The 26,660-nt window shown below is 53.7% G+C and overlaps 3 protein-coding genes across 3 annotated transcripts in view; 2 read left to right on the top strand and 1 right to left on the bottom strand.

Annotated features, from left to right (window-relative positions):
• Positions 1 to 53: 53 nt before the first annotated feature.
• ASB8 (ankyrin repeat and SOCS box containing 8) lies at positions 54 to 6,644 on the top strand. Its single transcript, XM_014610050.3, has 4 exons — positions 54 to 209; positions 322 to 484; positions 3,569 to 3,673; positions 4,301 to 6,644. The coding sequence occupies exons 2-4, from the start codon at positions 368 to 370 to the stop codon at positions 4,931 to 4,933; spliced, it is 855 nt and encodes a 284-aa protein (XP_014465536.1). The 5' UTR covers positions 54 to 209; positions 322 to 367; the 3' UTR covers positions 4,934 to 6,644.
• Positions 396 to 26,660, top strand: part of SENP1 (SUMO specific peptidase 1) — a 68,579-nt gene continuing 42,314 nt past the window's right edge. Inside the window, exon 1 of the mRNA XM_059718172.1 lies at positions 396 to 484. The gene's annotated coding sequence lies outside the window, so the exon portion shown is untranslated. The remainder of the gene's footprint in view (positions 485 to 26,660) is intronic.
• Positions 7,659 to 26,660, bottom strand: part of PFKM (phosphofructokinase, muscle) — a 28,365-nt gene continuing 9,363 nt past the window's right edge. Inside the window, exons 3-23 of the mRNA XM_006273338.3 lie at positions 25,479 to 25,552; positions 24,172 to 24,249; positions 21,685 to 21,874; positions 21,057 to 21,222; positions 20,090 to 20,134; positions 19,143 to 19,251; positions 17,727 to 17,822; positions 16,948 to 17,040; positions 16,327 to 16,452; positions 15,755 to 15,819; positions 15,145 to 15,208; positions 14,631 to 14,777; positions 13,836 to 13,906; positions 13,488 to 13,575; positions 12,291 to 12,443; positions 11,834 to 11,998; positions 11,367 to 11,428; positions 10,633 to 10,744; positions 9,967 to 10,066; positions 9,334 to 9,439; positions 7,659 to 8,248 (exon numbers count right to left, since the gene is read on the bottom strand). Of these exons, the coding sequence (XP_006273400.2) occupies positions 8,101 to 8,248; positions 9,334 to 9,439; positions 9,967 to 10,066; positions 10,633 to 10,744; positions 11,367 to 11,428; positions 11,834 to 11,998; positions 12,291 to 12,443; positions 13,488 to 13,575; positions 13,836 to 13,906; positions 14,631 to 14,777; positions 15,145 to 15,208; positions 15,755 to 15,819; positions 16,327 to 16,452; positions 16,948 to 17,040; positions 17,727 to 17,822; positions 19,143 to 19,251; positions 20,090 to 20,134; positions 21,057 to 21,222; positions 21,685 to 21,874; positions 24,172 to 24,249; positions 25,479 to 25,552 (2,258 nt within the window). The 3' untranslated portion in view covers positions 7,659 to 8,100. The remainder of the gene's footprint in view (positions 8,249 to 9,333; positions 9,440 to 9,966; positions 10,067 to 10,632; positions 10,745 to 11,366; positions 11,429 to 11,833; positions 11,999 to 12,290; positions 12,444 to 13,487; positions 13,576 to 13,835; positions 13,907 to 14,630; positions 14,778 to 15,144; positions 15,209 to 15,754; positions 15,820 to 16,326; positions 16,453 to 16,947; positions 17,041 to 17,726; positions 17,823 to 19,142; positions 19,252 to 20,089; positions 20,135 to 21,056; positions 21,223 to 21,684; positions 21,875 to 24,171; positions 24,250 to 25,478; positions 25,553 to 26,660) is intronic.

The raw sequence follows: 26,660 nt of genomic DNA, 5'->3' as shown, positions 1-26,660 counted from the left end.
GCCGGGCTGGGAGTGGAGGCCGGAAGAGACGGGAGCGGTTAGAACAGAGGCTGCGGGGCGCCGGCTTCGTGCTGCGCATGCGCTCCACCCCTCCCTGCAGCAACGCTCGTGTCTTGCCCTCACTTCCGGTGGGCGCGTTTCCACTTCCGGGTGGCGCTGGTACCCCCTTCCGGTCTGAGCTAAGAGGCTTAGCGGGGGCGGCGGCAAGGGTGAGTGTCCCCCTCCCCAACAGCAAAGGCGGCTTATCCGGGTCTCGCGTGGGCCCGGGGTCTTTCCCCGCGCGAGAAGCCGCCTGTCACTGGTTCGCTCTCTTTCTCCCAGACTCTTTTAGAGCATGTGAAGAAATCCCGGGAGCCTGAGTTCCAGCATGTGGTATATTATGCAAAGCATTCAGAGTAAATACTCCCTGTCGGAGCGCTTAATCCGGACCATCGCGGCCATACGCTCTTTCCCGCACGATAATGTGGAAGACCTGATCGGCAGGGTACGTCCGCACGCGGGGGGTGTCGCGGGGGAGGGGAGCAGGGCTCGGGTCCCGGCAGGTGCGCGTGAGGCATACGCCAGCGGGTTGAGCCGGAGCCGGCGTCCTGTTGCTGGTTGTGTCGACTCTGGGCCTCTCCTGAGTATTGTTTCTCCTCCGCTATTTGCGTCTTATCCACTCAGATTCAAGGCAGCAGCGATCGTTTTATTGCGCTCGTACGGGGCTCGAGCGCTTTTATCGCATTGTAGCTGGGGAGCGTGACGCGGGAGCAGCACCGCGTGGTGGGTGTATAGTCACCGAGTGCTTGGATGCGTAATTTGGGGCGATTTGAGAGATGCGTGTTGCGTTATGTTGTGCGTTGGCTATCCGCTGCTTCCAGCCTACGCTCCCTTGGGTTGATCCGTATCTCTCCCCCGGGGGAGACCGTGCCCGCGGGAAGGCAGGTGCTGTGGAGATGAACGCCATCGAGGGAGAGCAGGAGCCGTCAACAAAGGGGAAGGGCTGCTGGAGGCCCGGCGGATGGACCGAAAGAAGGGGATGTCGCGTTGCCAGCACCTCGCGGATAGCTCCAGGAGAGCGAGATTTGCCTCTTCCTCCTTCAGGGAGCAGAGATTTGTCGGCTGATTGTAGCGCTGCTTCTTCTGTTACGTGTCTTGTGCCACTGCAGTTCACGTTGCTACACACTTCCAGTTCTCGCTTCTGTTTTCGCCTCCCTCATCCCTTTTCAGAGCGGAGCGGCGTTATCGGCAGGAAGCGTGCGGAGGTCACCATGGGGCAGAGCTACAAAAATTTAGATTAAAAAGTGGGGGGAGAGAGAGAGAGAGAGAGTTCTTGGTGCGTCTTGGGATTTTGAGTCTCAAGAATCAGGTTGGGTTTTTTTTCCTGCCTTTTCGGTCGCTATCACGAGGCTGAGAATTTTATTTTTAGGAAAAAAAGCGCACAAAATCAAGAGGCTAGAGCAGGGGCGGGCAAAGTCTGGTCCGTGGGCTAGATTGGGTCCATGGTGGACTCCATTTTCCAGCAGCCTGTGACTGGTTTCCATGGAGATCCCAGGAGTTGTGGGACCATGACAGCTTGGGGCCAGGGTTTCCATGGAGACTGGTTCCGGCAGCACTGGCTGGGCGGGGAGCTGCTCCAGGGCTGGGATCTTGCAGCGGAGCTGGGGCAAAGCTGCAGCCTGCTGTCTGCACACCTCTGGGACATCTGCAGAGCATTGCAGCTCTGTCCCGGCTCTAGACCACATTGTCACTGCTGCAAGATCCCGACCCTGGCACCAGATCTCCACGGAAACCAGCAGCAGGGACGTGGGCAGGGGCTTCTGGGAAATGGAGTCCGGCTGCTGGCAGGATCTGCCATTTTGCCCACCCCTGGAGTAGAGGGACTGTTTTGAAGGGGCAGAGCTGAAACTGAAGACTCAGCTCTCAAGCTCGTGATTGCTCTTTCCCTAAAGTAATTCTCTTCAGCTGTTGGACCCATTACCAAAACTTTTTCCTATCTTCCCCTGACCATCTCATTTTCAAGGGAAAGCTGGTGGAGGAGGGGCAAAAACTCTTGAAATAGTCCAAAGCCTCAACATTTGGCTAGTTTGAGCTTTTAATAGTGCTGAAAACTGGCCCTATGGCTTTACACACATTTCCTGCTCACATCTGCTGCAGGAGCCACACAAAGCTGCCTTTCTCCGCAATAAAATTCCCTATTGTTTTAATCCTTGTCTCTGTGAAACTCCTAGCTCTCCAACAACATTTTAAAAAACAGCCCTGCAGCCTGTTGCCCAACTGACTGTATTGTCAGTACTAAAGGCTGTCCTGAAATTTCTGCCCCCACATACAAACACTCCAGACCTATGCATTAGCTGATTAAAATATTTAAATAACAACAAAAAAAAAAGGAAGCATTTTAAATAATCCAATAAATGTAGTTTTCCTATTGTCTATGCTGGTGAATGCAATTAACATCCTGAGGTTTTTGTTGGTTTGAGCTGCTGCAGAAGTTCAGTGCGTGGGGACATCTGGGGGATATCGAGGACTCTTAGAACTGGATTAGGGGGGCCAAGGTTGACTCAACCCAGTAATCAGTGAGTCAGGGTGGGATATTTTTCCAGCTGTGATCAAAGAGCAGGAGTTTCCCATTAGCCACTTTAGGGGTGGGAGGAGAGAGAGGGCTGTCGTCCAGTTCAGTACAGACCGAGGCACCTCAAACTTAGAGTCTTCTTCCAGCAGACTTCAGTGTTAAACTCTTGTTCTGAAAACTAAACTTGAGGCCCTCTTCAAGTCCCTGCAAAGGGGCAGTGGGGAACTCACCATTGGGTGAGATCACTTGCTCTGTTGTACATGGCAGAGGATCTAGATTAGGTTTGACTGATCCAGGCAGCTGCCAAGCTATTTTAATCCCCAGGTATTTCAAGGTTATGAGAGCTCAGCAGACGTGCTGCAGATCAGCTTGGTGGTTAAGAGAGCCTTTGAAAGTAAGCACAATCCTTCACTTCCTCTGCTGTGTCTTGCAGCTGGAGAGAGCTTCAGACTCGGCACTGAGGGACTCTCTGCAGCCTCAGACAGACAGGACGAGCTGTCACAAAACAGAGAACAAGAGGCTTCGTGCTGGTGTAGATTCAGGGGCAGGATTGATGTCTAGGCCCACGTCTGCAGTCTATAGTTGTCCCTTTAAATGACCAGGTGGTCAGACTTTGTGTGTGTGGGGTTGGGAGGCAGTGGCAGTGGCAGCAAGGGGGGTCTAAAAATACAAGCTGAAGTTGCTACAAGTAATGTAGTAGCAAGTGATTGGCTGCCAGGGATTCCCAAATCCTGAGGAGATGCAGCTGGGGGCAGGAAGCATCTCTTTGGTCTCTTTTGTCCAGCACCAGAAGGCCCTGGTGCCTGCAGCATTGGAATAAACGTTATATGCTGCTTGTGGAACATCTGTTGACAACCTCTGTCTAATAACGTTCCTTTGAGAAAGGGCAGCACTTCTTCCTGGCTCGAAACCGTCTTCCGTTGAGCTGGTATGTGCAAGCTACAGATGCTGCAGCATTGAGGGGCCCAGGGCAGCTGGCTTCAATAATCCCACTCTTGGTTTCCTGTGTCGCTTCAGGGAGCGGACGTGAACTGCATGCATGGCACCCTGAAGCCGCTGCACTGCGCCTGCATGGTGGCTGATGCTGACTGCGTCGAACTACTGCTGCAGAAGGGGGCAGAGGTAAACACATTAGAAACACCCCTCATAAACGAATCTGGGGCTGCACTTGGGTGTGAGCCGCAGCAAGCGCACAGCACCCCGCAGCTTAAGAAGAGTTGTGCTTTTGGCCGTCAGCCTGGGCCTGTCACATTCTCAGCAAGCTGTAAGTTTTGCCAGACTGGCTCTTCTTAAGGGATGCACAAATGCTGATTTAAAACACATAAAAGTGTCTGTCTGTATGGGACTACTGGTGTGCACCTCGAACCCATCTGACCAGTGTGCTTTGGTAGAGAAATCACTGAATAAGGAAATGGCTGCTTTCCTTGCTTTGCAAAGTGCCTTTCAGCTGTCGGGGTCTTGTGGACAGGTCAATCTGGGGAGGAAGGATGAGCAGATGAGTTTGTTGGCACCCAGCAGCAGGGGGTAGAAGACTGAGGTTTCTTGCACAAAGATCGAGTGAGCACCTTGCTCTTGTGCATCTTTCTTTCCCGTCTAGAAGACGGAAGCGAAAGCTTTTGGCCTCCCAGGTAGATTTGCATTAGCTGAGCGGGCCAACCCCAGTAAAACAGTGCTGTACTTTGGTGGGAGCTCAGTGACACCCCCCATTTCCTGATGCCTCCTGAGGTTCGTTGCTCTTTCCCCCTCCAGGTCAATGCCCTTGATGGGTACAACCGGACAGCCCTCCACTATGCAGCTGAGAAAGATGACACATGCGTGGAAATCCTGCTGGAATATGGTGCAAACCCCAACGCGCTGGATGGGAACAAGGACACCCCGCTGCACTGGGCTGCTTTCAAGAACAACGCCGAGTGTGTGCGTGCCCTGCTGGAGAACGGCGCCTTTGTCAATGCCCGGGACTACAACAACGACACGCCCCTGAGCTGGGCCGCCATGAAGGGGAACCTGGAGAGTGTGAGCATCCTCCTCGACTTCGGTGCTGAGGTGCGGGTTGTAAACTTGAAAGGGCAGACGCCCATCTCTCGCCTGGTGGCGCTGCTGGTCCGGGGACTGGGCACTGAGCGCGAAGACTCCTGCTTTGACCTTCTCCACCAAGCTGTCGGGCACTTCGAGCTGCGGAAGAATGGGAACATGCCCCGGGAGGTGACGCGGGATCCCCAGCTCTGTGAGAAACTCACAGTACTCTGCTCGGCCCCCGGGACCCTAAAGACGCTGGCTCGCTACGCCGTGCGCTGCAGCCTGGGCGTGCAGTTCCTGCCAGATGCCGTGAAGGAGCTCCCCTTGCCCCAGTCCCTGAAAGATTATCTCTTGCTCCTTAGATAAGGGAGAGGCGAAGCACTAGTGGATTCTGGCCTGGATTCCTGGCCCCAGTCCCTGTGCTGTGTGGGGACAGTGGTAGTAGCTAGATGTGTGGCTTGGTCTGTGACTTCACGCGCGCTGGGTTCCTCACCCTCGCTCTGACGGGCAGGCTCTTGACCAATTGCTGTGCAAGATTCCCCCCTTCACGTTCTAGAGCTCCTTCTGCTTTGTCCAGCTGAGTCCTGCTGCAGAGCAGTGCCTGGGATGGCAACCTCCACCGTGATGTCTGGTTCCGTTTGTGTCTTAAGAGGCAAAACCCCTTGTGCTTTTCCAGCAGGTGCCTGTTCTGCCCTTGCCCCCTCAGGGTTTCTCTTCAGTTCCAAGGTCCTGCCTTCTCCTATGGCATAGCTCATCTTCCCTGCCACTGCATCTAACCTGCCTTCTTGAGACTTCAGTAGAGAGAGGCCTTCTCTGGTTGGCTGAGCAAGTAGACAAAGGGGTCTGTTCCCTTTGGAGGCATCAATATGGAGTAACAAAGAAAGGAGCATGGGAAGAACCTGGGTAATGGTGGTTGATGTGACCCGCTGTAGCAAGTGTGTATGGGGGCAGTTAGCATCCATGTGGTTTCAGCTGAGCCAGCTGGGCAAAGAGCAGGCCTCCAACTTGGTGCGAGACCCATTGATGGTTTAGTTCTAAACCAGGAACAGGCACCCTAGGCATGTGTATTACGTGTGTGTTCTGCATAGCGAGGGGAAGGTAACACTATCCCATGGCCCACATGCACATGTACTTGATGCTGTCAGCACCATGTCTCCCACACCACCGGCTCTCACAGCTCCAGCCCAGCGCCCTATTGGGAGCAGAAATGGCCGAGAAGAGACATACACTCTGGTCTCTCCTCCCCAGCACGCTCTGCTTTTCCTGCTCAGAATCCTCCAGAGGCATCAGCTCTGGTTGTGGGGGAAGGAACATAATTGCTCCGAGCAGTAGAAAGGGCATCAGCTCCTTGCATCGATACAAATCGTGTCAACACAGGGACACTTGGAAATAACTAGAGTCGGTTAAAGCATATTTATATCTCTGCGTGGACTGTCTCACAGTAATGCCTCTTCATGCTTGGCCCTAACAAACAGCTCCACAGAACCTCCACTTCAAGCAGATCAAGCCATCTTCTGAAAGAAGAAAATGCCAAAGTGCAGTGAGAGTTTGCACCTTCTCTGGAGTTTGCACCAAGAACACACCTCTCACCTCTTCTGGGCACGTGTGTGGTACTCTGCACTACCAGTTCCAATGTGGCCTGGTGCGTTTGCACCCTGGAACAGCATGGGTGGTTCACAGCTCATCGTCCCAGGAGTTTGGGCCTCTCTGGAACACTCATTCACACAGTAACAGGTTTGAAATTTGGCACCGTCCTACACCCCATTTCACAAACTTAGGATGGCAACAGATACAAGTGCTCATGGCGCTTTGCTGGGGGAAACCAGACAGAAATCAAGCAGTGCCATTTGTCTGGTACCACGTCTCCATTGTGAACGGGACGTCGCCAACAACTGAGGGTGGCAATGTGCAACCTGATAGAACCCTCCAACACAAGGAAACCACAGAGTTGAAATGCTTCTCTTAAGAATGAACAGACTTTGCCGAGAATAGCGTGGCCCCCCTCCTTCTGGTTTCCCTAGCGATTTGTCGTGGCTGTCTGTGTTTTCTGTTGACAGAAATAAATCACTCAACACAAGCTGTCAGTGCATTGAGCATCCTGTGAGCCCCCCTCTGTGTCAATGTCCCTCCTCACTGATGCTGGGCACTGTGGGACCCATCTCTGCATCCAAGTCTCATGAAGCTGGGCAGGAGCCCAGCAGTAGTCTCTGGAGTAAGAGCTCTTTGAGCTTTTTCCTCTTTGGGGAGCAGCTGAGTTACGGTTGGTGGGGGGGAGGTGTGGGGGGGGTGACACTTCTCAGTTGGCCAAACATGCTGTGTATGGATAAGAAGTCCATAGCCATGGTTATCAAGCAAAGGACCTGTCAAAGGTACTTGGCACCTGTGGAACTGGGGTTTGCTATACAGCCAGGAGAACATTTTTTGCCCACATCAGCTTAATCTATGCTGAGCGTTCAGCATCGTAAGAGCATGAAATGCTGTCCCATGTCAGTCTGCAGGTCCGTCAAGTCCAGCATCCCATCTGTCCCAGTGGCAGAAAATGTCTAGCTGTCCTGCCCAACCTGCCCCGATCGAGACTGCTTTCAGCAGTCAGGGACCCTGTTTGATCTCTCCCCTTCCCCCACCCCCCCTTCTTTCCTTCCTTTTGTACTCAGATCACTTACTTCACTTTGTACACTATGCTGTTGTTTTACAGCATCTGATTACATGAACTTAAGTTTATGAAAGCTTGTGCTCTACATATATCTTAGTTAGTTAGTCTTTTCAGTTCATATCTACCCTGCAGTCTGCCTGATCTCCTTTGTGCTACTGCTCTCCTGCTGTACTGTAGAACCAACTCTCCTGCTTTTGGGGGTAGAGCCTGTTAGTGTATGTGCATGTGCGTGTGCATGTGGGAGCTCAGAAACAGGTCTGTACTTAGCTGTATGCTGCTAGATGGGCATAAGCAGGTGGTGGCTGGGGTATTTATATGTAGCATGGTGTCCACCTGCCATCGATTAGATATCTCAGAGTGAGTTCATGCAGACCTGCATGTGAAACCATCAGCCAATGGTTCCTGTTTAGTCTGGATTAAAACAAGGCACCACAGCAATTCTACCTGTAGCATTTATTTTTGTGTCACTTCAGACTCCAGCTGTAACAGGAGGCAGTTGAGAAACACGGTGTGTTTTCAGAACAGTAAAACAAATTACTTGTAGTGTTTTAGGAAGATTAACTTGGATATATAAAAATAAAAGCCTGAACATCCATTTCAATCATGCAGGAGAAGCTATAAATCAGCACCAGGAACTGTGTCACAATTGCTCTACAACCAATAAATCCAGGCATCTGTATCTACTGGGGTGTGATGCTGTCTCCGTTGTTTCCCTTTGCACACGTGGTTGTGGCAGTCTCTCCTACCTATAAGCAAGGCTGTTGCCTGCAGAGGTGGGGAAGTGAGCAAGAATTTATTTCAGAGGTCCCTGAAGCAATGAAAAAAAAACAAAATGCAAGATCTCCAGGTGTTCCTGCTGTGTAGCTTCCCCTCAGCCTGCTTAGATGTTGGACTCCATGGATACTCTCTTGCGCGTGATGTGTTCCAAGTGAGCTTTCTCTGAGGTATCCAAGTCAATCTTGTATTTGGCCAGGATCTTCAAGATGGGACGAAGCTTGAGCCACCACTGCTCTTTGGGGAGGCGATGGCTGGTGGGAAGAGAGAAACAGTATACAATAAGAATCAATGTGCTGGGAAGGGACCTGCTGACCCCCAAATCTTTATCACCAGACATATTCCTGGCATTGCTTGTGCAGTTGGAAAAGACTTGGGGGTGTTGCCATGATGGATGAAACACTGATTGTGACCCTGGGCCTGTGGCAGATGCTGTTCCCAAGAGGAAGTAACGTGGAATGGGCAGGGACGTGTTGATTTGTTTTGATGTTTTGTTTGTAAGGGTGGTTACAAAAGGGATAGAGCTGGACTGTTTGCAGTAGTGGTAGATGACAACAAGAAGCAACGGTCTCAAGTTGCAGCAAGGGAAGTTAGGTTAGATATTACGAAAAACTTTCTTAGTAGGAGAATAGGAAAGTACTGGAACAGGTTATCCAGAGAGGTGGTGGAAGCTCCATCCTTGGAGGTTTTTAAGACCCAGCTAGACAAAGCCTTTGCCGGGATGATGTAGCTGGGGCTAGTCTTGCTTTGAGCAGGGGATTGGACTCAATGTGACCTCCTGAGGTCCCTTCCAACCCTCATTTTCTATGATTTGTTCCTAGGGTTTGAAGGGACCATTCTGATCAAGTCTGACCTCCATGTAACAGCTCATGAAACCACCAGCTCTATGCCAGAGTAGGACATTAAGTAAACCCCCCCATGTTACTGGAAAGACTCACGGCAGTGGCCAGTCCAGCCTAGGCCTTGGAAACCTGGTTCTGTGGACTAAGGACCTCAATTAAACTAGCACCCTGTGTCCAGCAAGGTGGCTTTGGTTTCAGCCTCCACTCCCTGGCTCATGTTTGGTTGTTGGCTTAGAAAGCTGCTTTTCATGCTGACCAGGCTGTAACTGCTCTGAACATGTGCAGATTGTTCCTGAAGCAACACCACTTTCATCATCCCCCTTGCAATACTCTCTTCTGCAAGGTTTTGCTGATAGGGAAACTGACCCAATGTCCAGCTGTGCCCTGTCTTAACCCTGTCACCAGGTCTGGCCCTAGAGTTGTATCCTTTCCAAGACTAATTTCCTGTCCTTAGTGGGTCAGCCCAGGAAGGCAGGGAGAAGAATGGGAAAACCTACTCAAAGTCTGTCTGCTCTTTGAGTTCAGCGAGTGGCTGGAAGACAAGGCTCCGTCGACGCATGCCCAGGAGACAGGCTGAATCCGCGGTGTTTGCAAAGATGCGCCCTGCAGAGAAAAAACAGTGAGATCCTCTCAGTATTTCCATCCCCCCACACAGAGAAGCAAATCACATTGCCTAAGACGGGGGCCTTAAGTCCTAATGCCTCTGGTGGGAAGAGGCTACAGGTTTTAGCTGTGTTAGTCTACAGGCAAAAGTATTCAGAACTCTTGGTAGAGGTGATATCTTTTATTAGATTAAATAGGTGCAAAAAAATCTTTATCTAGTGGGAAGATGCATTGTTGACTGCTTGCAGTGGTCAACCTCTGCCCCTAGGTGGCAGAAGCACCTTTGCCTCCAGCTCTACAGTGTTGCCAACTGGGCAATCATAGTGCTAGATCTAGCCACTTTTTGAGGGTTTGCTTGGTGAATTTCTGTTTCTGGGGACTGGCTGCACTGACTGCAAGTGCAACAGGCTCCCCCGCAAGCAGCAGCAGAGAAACATCCTGCCCTTGCACCCCTCCCCGCCCCACAATGTTCATCAGACAGGTGTCTGCCAGGAGCACCAACCGTTGCACCAAGAAGCATCACCTACCATGCCGGGAGCACTCCTTGATCTTCCCAGTGATCCAGGCCACGGCCTTCGTGCCCATTTTAGTGCCAAAGTTCCTGTCAAAGGGTGTTGGGGTCCCGCCCTGCCATTGGGGGAGGGGAAAAAAGGGAGCCAGTGATTTTATGTAGGCAGAGGTGTCATTTGCTGCCTCTCAAAGGCTCCGCGATCCTTCACTGACTGCAGCTATTGCAGTGGGGACAGTACAACCTCCCCAGCAGCCCTGATCCCTGTCCAGTTCCCTTGAGCAGGACCCCATCAGGTGCTTTCCTTCCAGTGCTGTTCTCTCCACTGTGGAGCTCACAAAACCTGCTCCTGTCTCAGTGAGAAGGCAGTGCTGGAGGCAGCTTATCCCCAGAGGAGGATGCCATTGGGCAGCTGGTAGATGGCACTGAAGTGGGAGAGGAGCATGTTTCCCCCTGCCTCAGAGGAGAATCCCTCCTTTTATTAAGTAACAGCTAGGGAAGATCACAGCTGTGGTAGGTCAGATGCTCCCCAGACCATCCCCAGACACAGGTCCCACCTGACAAGACAGCTCTAAGCACTGGGACAAAGACAGCCATTGCCCACAGCTGCTCACCATCGGAGCAACCCTGCTCATGTAGCCCAAGCTGGGACTGGGAGACCTCGTGCCCCCATTGCCGGCTGTACCTGCTGCATGTGTCCCAGCACATTCTTCCTGCTGTCAAAGATGCCCTTGCCTTCCTCCGAGTACAAGTTGAAGATGAAATCCGTGGTGTAGTTGTCGTTGCACTTCTCATTCCTGTGGAAGTAAAACACCATCCCCCCCACTTCAGTGAGTGAGGGTGCGCTAGAAACAAACCTGTCTTGCAGGTAGTGGGTGAATAGGGAAGAACCGGGTATCGGGAGGAAATTCAGTAGCATGGATATGGTAGGACTGGATGGAGCAACTATGATGCTGTGCCCTTTTGGAACAGCCTGCCTTTGAGAACAACCATGACTGGATTTCCTTCCTTGCTGTTGTGTCCTGTAGGGGGATTTCTATAGCAAAGGTCTGAGAAAGCAGCAGGGAACGTTTCACAAAGGGCTGAAGCTATAGATGCTCCTAAACCTCTTTGAAAGACTGTCAGACTTAGGCACTGGAATCATTTGCCAGCAGAGAATGGGTCAGTTTGCCAAAGCACCTCTTGATCTTTGCCCTGGGATTCATATGGCCTGCCTGTCTACTCCCAATCCTGTGGCATATATGCATCCCTCTTCAGCTGCACTTGGCTTTACATGAGGAAGAGGTTGCGAGGGATCTGCCCGGGGTTATCCATCATACCAATGCAGAACTGGGGGTAGAACCCAGGTGTCCTGGTTCTCGGTCTAGCACTACAGCCTGAGACCCTGTCCACAGGCAGAGCAGTCCGCCAGCTGGTTACCTCAACACCAGGCCTCTCTTGACCGTGGTCTTCATCTTCTCAGTCAAGTGCTCCACGTTGATCTGTTACCAGAGAAAGTGGTGGATGGTTGCTTAGACCCTCTGGAAAGGGGTCGGGGGTTTCTTCAGAAAGAAGAATGCAGCTATTCAGAGTAAGAAATCAGTGCAAATCCCCTCTCCAGTGGTTTCAGTTAAGAGACCAAGCAAGCAAACTCCACTCAGTACAGTGGCCCTTCTCTTGGGAGTGACCAGTGACTAAAGGTGGGGAGAGAGATTGAAACCCCTGGATCTCATGACACCCCACCTTTAGTCACCCAAGCCTGGCCAGCAGGGGGTGCTGCGACTCCAGGTGAATCCAATCCATCCCTTTAGGATGTATTTGCCTTGTACAGGGCTGAGCACAGAGAAGGGTGTTCAGAGAAGGCTCCCAGGCCCCTCGCTGCCCACTCCCCTTGGATGCATTCTCACCTGTAAGTCCCGGATAGTGAAGGGATCTTCATAGATATAAGCTGCATCAGCGCCAGCGGCCAGGCCAGCCATGGTGGCCAGGTAGCCACAGTAACCTCCCATGGTCTCGATGATGAAGACCCGCCGCTTGGTGCCGGCTGCAGATTGCTTGATCCGATCACAGGTCTGTGGAAGGGGGAAGGATGAAATGGGACTTCGACTAGCCTACAGTCACTTGGTCGTGGGGTGGGGATAGGGCTCTCGGCAACACCTGACAAAACCCTTCACTGGAGGGGAGAGACCTTCAAACCCACTGCGTCTTGCTAACCCGGAGCATGGTCCCATCGGGCTGCAAGAACAGGCCCTTGGGGTGTCCTGCCAGAGCTGGAACTGCCTGGGCCCCTTTCCATTCAACCTGGCATCAGCTGGGGCCAGTGTGGAGGTTTCTTTAGCAAAGGAAAGCAGCCAAGGGCATTACCATGGTAATGGTGTTGAGGGCAGTGTCCGCACCAATACTGAAGTCGGAGCCAGGGACGTTGTTGGACACAGTGGCTGGAATCACACAGATAGGGATGCACAGCTCCTCGAACTTGGCCCGGCCATCAATCATCTCCAGGCTCCCGGTGAAAGCCTGCAGAGCACAGGGAGGGAGGCTGAGCGGCATGGAGGAAACCCAGGCTTCTCACTGGCGTCACGCTTCTCCCCCCAGCTCCTGGAGCTCAGAGCAGAGAGCTCTTCCTAATGCCAAGGGTGGTGCTGCTGAACCTTTGGAGACTCAAGGCCCACTCCAAAATGTCTCAAAATGTAGTGGTGTTCTCTTTGCCAACTAATTTATGAATATTATAACATGAATATAAGTCTGTTATTAATTATCATGCTCTTAATTGATTCAATCATTATAATTGCGTTCACCCCACTGCCACTGCTGCCGCGGCCAGGTGGATCTGCACTACATGTGTCTTGCAAAGCCAGGGTGCAAACGAGCAGTGGCAGGAGTGCAGCCCTTGCTGGTCTGACCCTACACAGCATCTCCCAGAAGCAGGGATGCGGGGGACTTTCACCCTGCAGCAACGGCAGCGGGCAGTGGCACTGTCATGGCACCCTGGTTGAGAGCCACTGGCCTAGTGTTTAGCAAGGCTGCAGTGGTCAGGAGCTCCAGTGTGGACCAGGACCCTGCTGTGCTAGGGGCTGGACGAGCCCAGCCAGGACCAGAAAGGGATTCTTTGACCCCAAGACAAAGAACAAAGACAATTTCTATTGTAATTTAGGGCTGGGGCAACAACAATCCTCTGGGAGGTCCTCACACCCCTAAAGGCAAAAGGCTGCCTTGGCAAGGCTCCCTTGAAGATGTCCCACACAAGCACATCTGGGTTCTCTCCAGGAACTGGAGGGCCCAGGAGCTTTATGATCTGATGCACCTTGGAAGCTGCACTAGGATGCAGGAGGGAGTGGAGCCTGTAGGAAATCCTACCCATGGCAATGGCAAGATGGGAAGGTCTCTGAGCTTGAGGAGCTGAGAAGAGGTAGAGGGAAGGGGCCCAGAAGAGATCAGCCCACCATTAACAGCAGTCGAGTTCTTTAGTGCCCTGGTGAACCTGACCACGGGCTGTGCCCTGCTCCAGAGGAGACTCAGCAGCTGGCATGAAGAGACTCACTGCAGCCTCATCAGACTCACCTCAAAGCCCCCGATGATGATCAGCCCATGGATGCTGAAATCACTGATGGTTGCACTGATCTGCTCAAAGTATTTCTTAGGCAGGGTCCTGTTGGAAGCAGAAATACAGGAGCTGGCGTCAGCTTGTCCTCCTGGGACTGGGCCATCCCAGAGGCCTTAGGAGCAGGATGGGTTCACTGGGCGGACAGAGGGTCCAGCATTCGCTGGGAGGACACCAGTTGTTGGCATGAGGCAGGATCTGTGAAGATCCAAGCTACCTAGGGCCACAGCCTGGCTCTGTGATGTCCCCGAGGTCCCCTCATGTGACAGATCATGCCATTGTTTCCCGTCCCCCCATGCCTGCCCTACCTTTTTGTCCCAAGCTTTGATCCGCCCAGCCCAGTCCAGCCGCCGACGCCTGCCCATCCGATCTCCTCCACCTGCGGGAAGAGGAAGAGGGTTTGGAAGAGCCCATAATCTACTAGCGAAAAGAGAAGGGCAGAGAGGCTTCCACAAACAATGTGGCAGCCATGGATATGGCTCCCAGGGCCTGCAGACTGTCCCGAAAGAACTGCTGTGGGTTTGGGGCCAGGTAGCTGTGCCAGCATGAGATGGGGCTTAATTCTCCACTGCCTTTGCCCTTGGGAAGTGTTTCCACCGGCACTGGAGAACCCGCAGGGCTTTCCCTATGGCCTGTCAAGGCCAATGGAGCAGCTGCCACTGCTGCTCACCTAAAGGCACCTTTTGGGTATCGACACAGTGTCCGAGTCCACGCAGCCTGGGAGCCCAGTGCTCCACCAGGGCCTTCCCTCCTCTATGTCATTCGTTCCCTGCCCTGCCGAGCTCGCCATCCCTCAAGGTAGCAGCCCTGTTGCTGGCTTCCCTGCTCAGTTTAGGCTCCAGCTCAACTCGTCTATCAAGTGCTTGCCCAGCCTGGCCTGCTGGCTTGACCCCTCAGGCCCAAGCCCTGCCTTCCTACAGCATCCTTCGTTCAAGCACCTTCTGCCCTGTAGCTGTTGCCAAGTGGAAAAGCTACCCTATGCACCTGCATCGTCAGCTCCCTGCAGCTGTCCCCTCTCCCCCCCGGTGCTTCCACGCTGCCAGGACCCTGCACAGGGCAGGGGGAGATGGGCGGAGGGGGAGCTGCCTTGCCCTCGGCGGTACCTTTCCTTCCGCGAGCCCCTCGAACCCGTCGTGCACCGCCAGCATCCTGTGCCCGTGGATGATCCCAATCCTGACGGTCGATCTCACAGCCGCATTCATGCCAGCAGCTGGGGCACCGACATTCAGCACAGCCAAGTTATAACCGCTCTGCAAAGGTGGGGGAAGACAGACATGGGGACAATAGAAAGCCCTTGCACAGCATTGGGAATCCCTGTCCAGGGAAGAGGCAGACCACATCCCACTGATGATGCATCCCGCGGTGCCAGGACAACCACGCACCATTGCATGGGCAACATGTGGCAGGGGGGAGCCCCAGGGTGTGATGTTGGCACAGATCCATAGCAGGACCCTCAGGAGCTGTCCCAGGCTTTCCCCAATGGCCTGGCCCTGGCAGTCCCCAAGGGCACAAGGCTGTCTACTCCCACTGAGAGTAAAGCTGTCAGGAGCCTGCCCCTCTGAGCGCCCAGCCCCACTGGCAGTGCAGGGGGCCCTGAGCCAGCCTGACCCCTCGTACCTTGGTGGAGGGTGGGCGCACATGGGCCAGCAGCTTGTACACGTTCCAGTTGTTCTGGAAACTCCTGCAAGGAGGAAACAGTGAAGGACTCGTGACCACACAACTGGCAAAAAAGCTAATGGGGCCTTGTCCTCAATCCCTGCATCCAGCCTGGAGCCTGCTGTCCAGGAGTGCATTGCTTCAAATGGGATGTCTAACGAAGCCACAGATAAGACCCAATATCTGGGCGCAAGCTGCTTCAAGGATCATTTCCCCAGCACCCACTTCTTAGCAGATGAGATTGTTCTCATGGCTGCCTTGGAAAATCTCCCAGTCAAGTCTCCTTAGAGAACTGTTTGTCCATCAGAGAAGAGTGGCCTGATGGTGAAGCATTGGACTGGGTCCCAGGACACCTGGGTCCTGTTCTGTTCCCACCACTGCCCTGCTGGTTGATCCTGGGCAAGTCACTTCTCCCTTTTGTGCCTTAACTCTGCCACATGGAAAGTGTGGATGATGATTCCAGTCCCCTGATGCAGAAGGGCTGGGGATGCGCTATCGTCACAGAGCATATTTCAAGACCTCCAAGCTCCGGGATCATTGCAGCGCTTGCTTCAAGTAGCTGGTCACTCACCTTCCCCTCAGCTTGACGGCATCATCGAACCGGCCCTCTTTCATCGCAGTCGTGACGTCTTTGGTCTGTTGGAAGGAAAGAACTTGCCTGATGCACCCACCTCAGCCTAACTAGGAGCAGATCTGGGTGAAGGAATAGGGATGGCTGGTTGTGCCAAGGGCTCTCGGTGGAAACATAGCCTGAGTGTGACTGATGCCTGCCTGAGTCTGCAGAGAGCTTCATACAATACCTCCCGGAGCCATATCATACTCTGATGCTGTCTGGAGGGTCATGCATGGAGATGTGGCCATGAGACTGCAGACTGCCTTGATTTGTCCTGAGCCACTCGCCTAATTGGAACCAGGAGCCCCCTGAGGTCGACAGCGCTCCCTGATACCGGGGAGGTGGTTGGCACATTGCGAGTGGCAGCTCTTTGTTAGCTACAGGCTGCTAATCGATCCTAAAGCGAACGCTGACCTCATCCCCCACCTCTCAGTCTCATCTCTCCAGGCTGTGAGCTTTTGGGGCAGGCCTGGCCCTTCACCACATATCTGTGCAGCACCTAGCGTGGCCCACTCCACCGCAACACTCACCACCTGGACGCACTCCATGAGCGGCAGGCGGACAGCCTGGTTGCCGGACAGGCTGACAACGCACGCTGGGCTGTCGGGAGTCCCCTCCAGCAAGGCCATGACAGCTTCTACCCCCATCCGGCTCCCCTGAGGCAGAAGAGACACAGCTTTGTTCCACACTGGATAGCTTCAATCTCTCCTTGAAGTCCTTGTTCTCATTTGTGCCCCAAACACGGGGCCAGTCCTTAGTCCCCCCTCTCTTTATAGTGGCCTGGCACTGAGCTGGCACTTGCTCAACTACAAGACACAGGTTTGATTCAGGGATTACGGGGCAAGGTTCTGTAGTGTAGACAGGAAGCCAGAACAGTCCTGGGCAAATACATCACTGAAGACCCCCACTAAAGTCCTAGGACCTCTCTCTGCTCTGAGACTCCTCCCGGTCTCTCCATGCCAGGGAGGTCTAGGGTGCAAGTTCCCCCTGGGCCATGTGCTGTGTCTAGGGGGCAAAACCCATTCATCCTGGCCCCTGGCAGACGTTCCCAGCCCCAGCTGCTGCTCAGAGGCACTGAGACTTGCTGCGAGACGCAGCCTCCTTTCATCACCTAACGCTGGGCCGCCAAGGAGACATCCCCCAGCACATACCAGGATGCGGTCGAAGGCGGAGGGTGTCCCGCCACGCTGCACGTGTCCGAGGATGGTGACTCTCGTGTCATAGCCCAGGCGCTTCACCACCAGCTGAAGGGGAAAGACAAACATGGGAGAGTCCTTCACCTCCATTGTTCGTCCTGGACACTGCAGGGGCTGAGATGGACCCCTCACCGGGCTTCCCTGACATGCCTTATACCCACAGTAGATGCGGTCTGTGTGTGGGAATGGCAGCCATGCTGAAGTTCTCCGAAGCCAGGGCCTGCCCAGCCCAGCCACACAACAAGGAGACATTCAGTGGCTGACCTGAAAAGCTTGAATAAACCCATTGTTTTAGGTTGCCCCACTGTATTTCCAAGCTGTGAGACCCTCCCCTTTTCCTCCTGCTGTAAAAAAGCAAATGCCATCAACGTTGACATAGAGCAACATTGTTTTGAAACCAAGCCAAAGCTTTGGCAGGGATGTTGCCTTGGTTTATCTATCGCCTGAGGAACAGCAGGGAAAACTTCACCCAGCCCCACTCCTCACTGAGCAAAAATCTTCCTGGGGTGTCCTCCTGAGAGGCTGCATTATCCTCATTGTGTTTGGATCTTTCTGAGCGGACCCATTTGGGGCAAGCTTGGGTCCCTCCTGAAGGCCATGGAGCAATGCTGGTTTGCCTCCGCCAAGGATTTGGCCCTTTTGTTTTAGTGCTGGAGCTACCCAGTGCAGTCTGGTAAAGCATGTGCATATGAGATGCATCCTGTGGGCACCCAGTAGCCCTAGGCCCCACTCACACTCTTGATGTCCTCTGAAGTGATGGCCTTCCCATGCTTGTCGATGGCACCTTCAGCCACAATGATGATGTTCAGCCGTGACCCCCGGCCTCTGGTCTGGAAGGAAAGGAAGGAGAGGGCAAGCAGATGGGGTGATGCTCTTAACATGGCAGGAAAGGTGGGAGCTATCCACCCCATACAGATGCATTGAATAGGATACAGTAGGAATGAATGTAGTATGATGGGAAAAGGTACAGAGAAGGGTAACCAAAATGACCAGAACCTGAAGCAGTTGCCAGGCCAGAAGAGACTAAAAAGCCTAGGACTCTTCAGTTTGGAAAGGAGAAGGCTGAGGAGGGATTTGACAGAGGTCTATAAAATCATGGAGGGCATGGTATGGACAAAGTGAACAGGGAACTGTTGTTCTCCAGGCCCCAGAGCACTAGAACTAGGGGGCATCCACTGAAATTAGTAGAAGAAGGGTTGCAAACTAACAAGAGAATGTACTTTTTAATGTAAAGCATAATTTACTCGTGGAATTCATTGCTGCAGGAGGTGGTAGAGGCATATAGCACAGCCAGGGACTGGACAAATTCACAGACAAGAACTCAATATTAAGAGCTGTTGAATGGGATGGTTGGAGATATTTCCTTTGGCACCTCTAAGCCAGTAATAGTGGAGGACAGGGAGGGTATTGAATAGGGGAGAGATCACTCTAGGTATATCCAGTTTCCTCTGAAGCAGACAGGCTGCTGGGCTAGACGGGTTAACCCAGTAGGGTGTTATTTATGTTCCAATAAAGCCCCTGCACTGTGTGAGCCTAGAACCTGTGAAAGAGCTGCCATCTAGCACCCTTCACTCAGGCTAAATGGAAGAAGCAATTAAATGCCCCTCCATGCCAGGACAACTGACTCAGTAACAGGTTGCCGCCCAAGGTGCACGGTGAAGCGAAGCAGAGCTAGGAGGTTCCTCCAGTGTCCACTGTAGATGCCAGGGTGAGGCGATTGCTAAGTTGCTGCCAAGAGTGTCTGAGAGGCAGTGGGGTGAAGGCACCGCAACGGGGCAAAGCTTCTTGGAGCACAGAGCTCGCTGGAGAGGCAGATGCGGGAGCTGCGATCAAGGAGACAGCCTGCTCCTTGCTGTTCCTGCTGTCTGGGGCCTCTGCAGTCACGCTCCGTGAACAAACAGCGACTGCCCCAAGGAAATAACTGACCTGTATCACCTGCATCTCCTCCAAATCCCAGTCATGGGTGGAGTCCTTGAATGGTTCAACAGCCAGGGTTCATCTGCATGTCTATACCAGGTCTACCCTTTCCAGGGAGGACTCTCATCCAGCAAGAAGCTGGAGCAAGGCAATGAGCTTCACCATGAGTTAAGCTGAAGGGACATCCATGGCCCTGTGACTGCGGGACCTAAGTGGGAATCCTGCCCCCTTACCTCAGTGAGCCTCCTGCACAAGTGTTCCTCCCAGTCATCCTCAGGGGGAGACTCAGGGATGAACACCCAGTCAGCGCCGCAGGCCAGAGAGGTCACCAGAGCCAGGTAGCTGCAGGGGGAGAGGGGTCAGTGCACCAGGCAAGGCTGATGGGCAGCTGGTGGGGTTCGGGGGTCATGCAGGAGGGGAGGAGCAGTGTGAGGATACTGGGACATTGCAGAATTGCTGCTGGGTGATTAATATAAATATATACACATTTCAACTTATAAATGTGAATATTAATTAATATAAAATAATATTAATATGAAAGGCCCTGTATCAGCCTGGATGTGACAGGACGTGCCCCACCTCCTCGCTATGCTGATTTGCATGTTGGGGGGGTCAAAGCTGGGAACAGAACGTGTCCAGGCTTAGAGACCTGAGCCTGGGCATGGCAGAGCCAGCCCCGGATGCTGTGCGCTCCTCAATTCAAGGCCTATATTGTGGACCCCCAGGAGGTCCAAGACCCTGTACCTTGGGGGCAGACTTTCACCAGCAGCAAACCCTGACTGGGACCATTGTGCTCCTCCAGCCTGGCTAACCCAGGCTGGAGCACAGCTGGGATTTCAATAGAGCCACATCTACACGCAGGCCGAGGATCAGGCCCATTGCCTGCCCTGGGGGGCGGATCAGGGCCTCAGTCTGGGGGGAAGGAGATGGGGTATGAGCACTGGGGGTCCTGCCGGTCCCCCCTCCCTCCAGCAGCACAGATCCAGCTAGGGCCCCTGCCAGTTCCACAAGAGACACCCCTGTGGCTATGTTATCAGCTAGGGGGTGGGAGGCATGGGAGCTGGGGAGCAATAGGCCTGGTGTGTAGAGGATGGAGTGCACCGGTCCTTCCTCCAAGCCAGGGGCATCTCTCTGCATGCTGCCTCCGAGGACAGGGGGATGGCAGAAGACGGTCACTCACCCGCAGTGCCGGCCCATCACCTCTAGCACGAATGTCCGCTGGTGGCTACAAGAAATGAGAGAGAGAGCAGGGCCCAGTTATGGCAGCTAGCACGGACACTGCACCACACCCACAGAGCTGGGGGCACGAGGCTCATACGCCGGGTCCAGGCCTGGGGCTGCAGGCATAGCCCGGGGCTCCGGATGCCTGGGTTCTGCTGCATGACATGGACAAGTCTGTTCTCTCTGCCTCAGTTTCCCCCATGTGTTTGGCTTGTCTTGTGAGCACATGAGCCTTGGGGCTAGGCCTGGCTTTCACATATCATTTGCATAATCTTACTATTTAGCGGGCGCATCTACACTTCATTAATGCGCCTTAGATACTACACATTTAGTTTACTACTTCCTTAACAAAGGATGAACTAACTGCGCAGTACCTAAAGTTTCTGTGCATTAGCGCTGGCGCACAGCAGTTTAAATGACACTTACTGAGCATTAGCCTAATAACACTGTGTAGTAGGCTATTAGCTGTGCAGTGTTATTAGGCCAATGTGCAGTAAGCGCCTCGTGTAGATGCACCAATTAGTAGTAGTCATTTGCATTGCAGTCATGGCCAGAAGCTGCAGGCAGCAACTAGGACCCCAGGGTGCTTGGAGCTGTACAAACACGGCACACAAGAGATGATCTCTGCTCCAACCGCTCACAGTACAGCGGGGCCCTGTTCTCAGCTGGGCCTTCCCACAACATCATCAGCATCGTCATTGTCTTGCCAATGCATTAAATCCACCCTGGTGGACTCTTGTGCCAGCATTGGTCTCACAGCAGGATTGGGGCCCTGGACTGGGCCTGATTTTCCTTGGGCTGTTGCAGTCACTAACAAAGGCAGATTTGGCTTTGTCTCCCGTAAGCCTTTGGGGTCCCTGGGCTCCGGACAGCCTTAGCTTCCACTCTGGATGCTGAGAGGGAAGACGTGAGCCCCGAGGCATTACCTCTGGGCTGTGGTAGTGATGGCATCCACGATCTCCATGATGCGGTGCAGGGCAGAGTCGGTGCCGATGGTCATATCAGTGCCACAGAAGTCATTGTCGATGGACCCGACCATGCCCACAATGTTTAGGAAACTGGACTTCTTCGCCTCGTCCGCCGTGATGCCACCTGCAGGGAGGGATCCACAGGCCCAGGGAACATGGGAGGTGGCCAACCCAACCCTCATCTCTGTCAAACCTCCCAGCCAGCTCTTCTGGTTACCGTTCCCACCTCCTTCCAGTGTACACCTGGGGGTGGGAATAGGGCAGGCGTGAGCAGGAGTGGCCTTAGTAGTGTAACATGCATGGACTGGCGGGTATTAAAGGGCACTGTGGTGGGCATCTTGGGGGAAAGAGCACTGGTGAGAGGGGTCTTGGGGCCAGAGTGGGCCTCAGGGATGGCGTGTGCCTAGATGAGTTCGTGTCCTGTGGGCGTGACGGTGTCTCCGAGCTGTTGCGTTCATGGGCTGGGGGTTTCATCATGGAGGGAGGGAAGGGAAGGGAGCAGCCAAGGCCAGCTGAGGAAGGGCAGTGCCAATGTGCTATGGGCCCCAGGCTGTCCTGGCAGCATTTTCCCCATCCCCAATGCTACCTGTCTTCACCAAGTCTGCCAGCAAGCCACTCCACTCGGCCCGGAAGGTGTCAGCTCCAGTGAGGCTGCCGTCGCCACCGATGACGCACAGGTTGGTGACGCCTCTCTTCACCAGGTTGCAAGCAGCTTTGAGGCGGCCTTCGCGTGTGCGGAAATCCTGGCACCGGGCACTCCCGATCACGGTGCCACCCTGGGGGTAGGGGGCATGAGGCAGGTCAGTGGGGAATGAACACTTATAACTGTCCCAACCCACCCAGGGGGGCTTTGTAGACCCAACCTGGGAACTGATCCAGGTACAGAAGCCAACAGGAAAGTGGCATGGACAGACATGCACTGTCCTGAGGTAGCTCACATGGGCAGCGACTATAGTTTCATAGTTGGTAGAGTCGGAAGGGACCTAAGCAGATCATCTAGTCCGACCCCCTGCCATGGCAGGAAAAGATGCAGGGGTCAAATGACCCCAGCTAGGTGTCTGTCTAGCCTTCTTTTGAAGACCCCCAGGGTAGGGGCAAGCACCACTTCCCTTGGAAGTTGGTTCCAGCTCCTAGCCACCCTGACAGTGAAGCAGTGCCTCCTGATATCTAGCCTGACTATGAGAAGGCTTTCCTGCCAGCTGGCAGGGGAACAGCTAATAGCCAGTTTGCCTTTGCTGAACAGCTATCCTGGGATAGATGGAGACAGATGACACTGACTCCAGTGTAACTTTTACCCCTGGTTCTTTCAGCGCTCATTCTTCATCAGCTTTGGCAAAGTTCCCCAGCTCAGAGCTCATCTATCTGCTACCACTTTACATTGACACAGTACTGATTTACCCAGCATCATCATTTACTCTGTCCATGGAGTAATGTGCTACTATTGTGGTAGCATCAGAGCCTGCTGTAGGGTCAGTGCTGCCCTTGGCCTATCACTGTCGTGGTCTGGGTTCACTCCAGAGTCCTCCTTTGTGCTCCCATGTCACAGGAGGAGTCTCGAAGTCCAGACAGCAATGCATGCATGCTTTGGAGCAGATACCAGCCATCGTGTCTCCAGCATGGCCCAGTGCGAGGAGAAGGGCAAATCCTGGGTCCTGGGGTCCTTGTTTGTGAAACCCGAGTGTGGGGCCAGTCACAAGCAGAGCCATTCGGCTCACGCTCTCCAGTTTCTTGTTATTTTGGGCCCAGGGGCTGGAGGTGACCCCACCCCCAGGGATCGGGTGACACTTGACTGCCCAAATCCTTGTCGATGACCCTGGTGGGAAAAGGTCAAGAAGTTTGACTCATTTCCCTCCTCACAGGGACCTTTTCCTGAAATCACCCTGACATTTAAAGCTGATGGACAAGTAAACAGCTCTGTAACCCAGGGAGGAGGGGAGTGTGGGGGATGCAAGTCTTGGTGCTGGTGAGTCCAAGGGACTCTGGTTAAGGCCACAGTGCAGCCGCATCCTCCTCCTGCCTGCCCTTCTGTGGGAACTTTGAATGCCGTTCCCTCCTCTGTCCAGTGTCAGTCCAGTGGTTAGATATTAGGAAGAATTTTCTCACTAGGAGGGTAGTAAAACACTGGAACAGGTTACCCAGAGAGATTGCGGACTCTCCATCCTTGGAGGTTTTTAAGACCTGAGTAGGCAAAGCCTTGGCTGGGATGACGTAGTTGGGGCTGGTCCTGCTTGGAGCAGGGAGTTGGACTAGATGTGACTTCCTGAGGTCCCTTCCCACCCTCATTTTCTGTGATTGTATGATCTCAAAGGGGTCAGGGACAGGGGGCACAGCCTGTTTTACACTCCTAGCTTCTTCTGGGATTTGAACCAAGACCTAAACCTTGATTCCCACAGCTGGTAGCAGTGGGGAGATGGGAAGCAGATTCAGCTTCTGATCCCACCTCCTCTCTCCAGCCCTGCCCAGTGGGTGTGGGCATGGGGGCTCTCTGGGCTGTATACAGCAAAGCCAGGGCTGGTGTACCATGTGTCCCACATGCAGCGAACAAGGGGGCTGAAACATGGTATTCCTACTGCGTGCCATCCACACATTGCAGCCTTTTGCATCAAGGCACAAGCCAATGCTGCTGTGACACCTCCAACTGAACAACAGTTATTCCCCCCGCCAACAAATGGTGCAATTTAAAATGTTCTGTTTTGGGAAAACGGCATCGTTCTGTTTCAATAGGGTCTTTTTTAGATTAGAGTTCATAGCATGCTATACAATACGTTCCCAATAGAAACCGCCCTCTCTCAAGCCTGACCCCTCTCAACAGGCCTGGGATGTTTTGTTCTCATCAAAGAATTTCCTTCAATTATTTTTTCTCAAAATAATATTGCATTGAAACCATCAGGTTCCTGCAGGAGGTTTCGACTTCCACAAAACTGCAACTAAACCCCACTGAAATTCAATGAAGTTCAGTGTCTAAGTCCCTTGGGCTCCTTTGAAAACCCCTGAGCCTCAGCTGGTCTGGGTCTCTCTCTCCCTCTCCCTTTTGCCTTCTGCGGGGAAGAAGGGGATTCCTGCCAGGACTTACCAGCTGCAGCATCATTGACACGCTCTCCCATGTGGCCTCCTTGATGTTGTTACCTCCATCGACCAGCCCCTGGTAACCCTAGAAGAAAATGTGAGAGGTGAGGGCAAGTCAGAAGCAGCCTCTGCTCAAGATGCTTTTGTAGGAAAGCATCCTTTGCAACTGCAGCTCTGAGCACTAGGAAGCAGACTTGGATTAGGGTAATTTATCTCTCATGCCCAGATACCACAATGATGGGGATGTTAGAAATATGGGAGATGGCTACATATAGCAATGGATGGATGGATGGATGGATGGATACCTTTTGCATATGGGAGCATATATAGACAGACAGACTATATTTAATAGTCAACAGCAAGCTACAGTATAAAGATAACCAGCTTTCTCCTTGCACTGACCCACTCCCACCCAGAGAGACGACTCTTCCTATCCAAAGTCAGGTCCACAGCTGGAGACTGGAGCTAACAAAGCACTGTTAATGCTGGTCCCTTCTTTTGAGGTAGCATATCCTGAACTCCAGAACATCACCATGAGTCTGAATCAGAGTTTGGGAGTCTTGGCCTCAAGTGACCTCTTGCTTTCCTGTTGGCTTTGTCACCAGATGCAGGATGGTGCTCAGAGGATCTTTCTGGGACATGGGGTCCCTGGGGCTGGTGCAGAGTGAATCTACTCATCTTTCCCAGTGGGTGATGGAAGGTCCTTCTGGGTCCATGTCTCTTCTTCTCACATCCTGCCACAACAATGGATATTTCCAGTACTAAGCGCATAATATGACCTGGGCAATGGCCCTGGCAAGATGTTCCATGGTGCATGGTTCCTACAGGTGCTGCCAGACTGACAGAAATGCCCTGGCCTGCATTTCACTACTGTCCTGTGCATCTTGGTCGGGAGAGGAGCACCACTTCCATGTGATGTCTTTTGACCCGCCCACTCATCAATGGCTCCTGGTCCTTCAGGCTGGGGAGTCCAAGGCAGTTGGGTGTGAAGTAACCACCTTCCTCGCGTGCTGTGGGCTGCAGTAGCTGGCATGACCTGAACCACAGTAGCCCAATGGGCCACTATTCTTTGGAGGCCCCTTGACCTGCACTTCCAGTTCCTAGGTGGAGGTGGTTTAGAGACTAAATGCAGTGGGGTATGTGAAGCACACAGTGAACCCCCTTGCAGTTTCACTGGCTGCTGCCCCTTGCCGTGGGGTTTCCATGCTGTCCTGTGCGCTGCTATTCCAGGATGCAGCCCCAGCGAGGGGCTGGGCTACTGGCCAGGGGGCAGAAAGGGGAGAACCCGCTTCAGCAGGAAGCAAGCGTACCAACCTCATGAACAAAATAGACCTTGGCGCCTGTGTAGATGCCCACTCGGACTACGGCCCGGACAGCTGCATTCATGCCTGGAGGGAGAGAGAGACAGAGAAATAAGTCTCACCTGGGCACAGCAGGCTGGGGCATGTGGGATGGGCCACCTGCTTGCCCACAGGGCTAGGCCTGTGCCGGGAGCTGCACCAGCAGCTCAGAGCAGCCCCAGCTGGTTCTGAACCCTGGGGACAGATGCATGGCTGGTGCCCAGGGGCCTCTCCCCGTGCCCCAAGTCCCCTCACTGGTCTTAGCATCAGGGAGATATGGGTTTGAATCCCCACAGGCTGGGGAGGATCCTGTTTCTGTGGCCACTGCTCTACCCACTAGACTCCCCTGCACTGCTCAGAGCGCTGCCGGCACTCACCAGGGGACTCCGAACTCCGTGTCTCAAGGAGATGGAGATGCCTGCTCGGTAGATATGCTTCTGCTGCCTTCCCCCACACTGTGGGAGCTCCCACCCAGCCTCTGGGCTGCCTGCATGGCCCTAGAGGGACCTTTCCCCTCTGGACCTCAGCCCCCAGCCATTGTATTGCTTCCTGGGACCTATTTTTTAGTTGCTGCAGTGCCTAAGTGAGGGCACGACAGGGTCAGGTTGGATTTTGCACTAAGTGACAAGCTCACGGTCACAGAGGGAGTCAGTGGCGGGCTATGTACCAAGGTCCCTTAGGCCCCAATCCAGGGTCCTATTCCCTGGTCAGGACACACCGGCCATGGTGCTTGTTATGCTGACAGCGCCCAGCCTTGCCGCCCATCCAGCCCTGGCACCCATTGACTGGGTAGGGGAAGTATCTCTGCTCCAAAGGCTGTGCCAGGAGAGCTGATTCAAACAGCTCCACAGCTTTGGGGCAAGAGGCGGTTTGCCTGGGGATGTGGCCTCGTGGCAGACACCTGAAGGAGCCGCCCTGGACTGCACAGAGTGACGTCCCAGCTGGGCTGGGCTCAGAGAGATCCTAGGTGAGAGGATCCCACAGAAGCCGTGAGCATCAAAGCAGACCCATGACCTACAGCAGAGCACGGACCAGGCCTGGGCACATCAGACTTGGGCCGAGCCCTTGTGTGACTTCGCCCCTGATGCCAGCACGGGGTAGAACCCAGGCACGTGGCCGACTCTCCGCTTGGCAGCCTCCTCCACGCCAGATCAGG

This window comes from Alligator mississippiensis, chromosome 15, assembly GCF_030867095.1.
Source record: "Alligator mississippiensis isolate rAllMis1 chromosome 15, rAllMis1, whole genome shotgun sequence".
NCBI lineage: Eukaryota > Metazoa > Chordata > Crocodylia > Alligatoridae > Alligator > Alligator mississippiensis.
The sequence above is the reverse complement of the archived record's forward strand: the minus strand, read 5'-3'. Positions and strand labels throughout refer to the sequence as shown.

Excerpts from the sequence above, each read along its gene's own strand:
- ASB8 (XM_014610050.3), top strand. The coding sequence starts at position 368 with ATGTGGTATATTATGCAAAGCATTCAGAGTAAATACTCCCTGTCGGAG. Across the intron at positions 485-3,568 it reads TGGAAGACCTGATCGGCAGG|GGAGCGGACGTGAACTGCAT; the intron begins GTACGTCCGCAC and ends GTGTCGCTTCAG. Across the intron at positions 3,674-4,300 it reads TGCTGCAGAAGGGGGCAGAG|GTCAATGCCCTTGATGGGTA; the intron begins GTAAACACATTA and ends TTCCCCCTCCAG.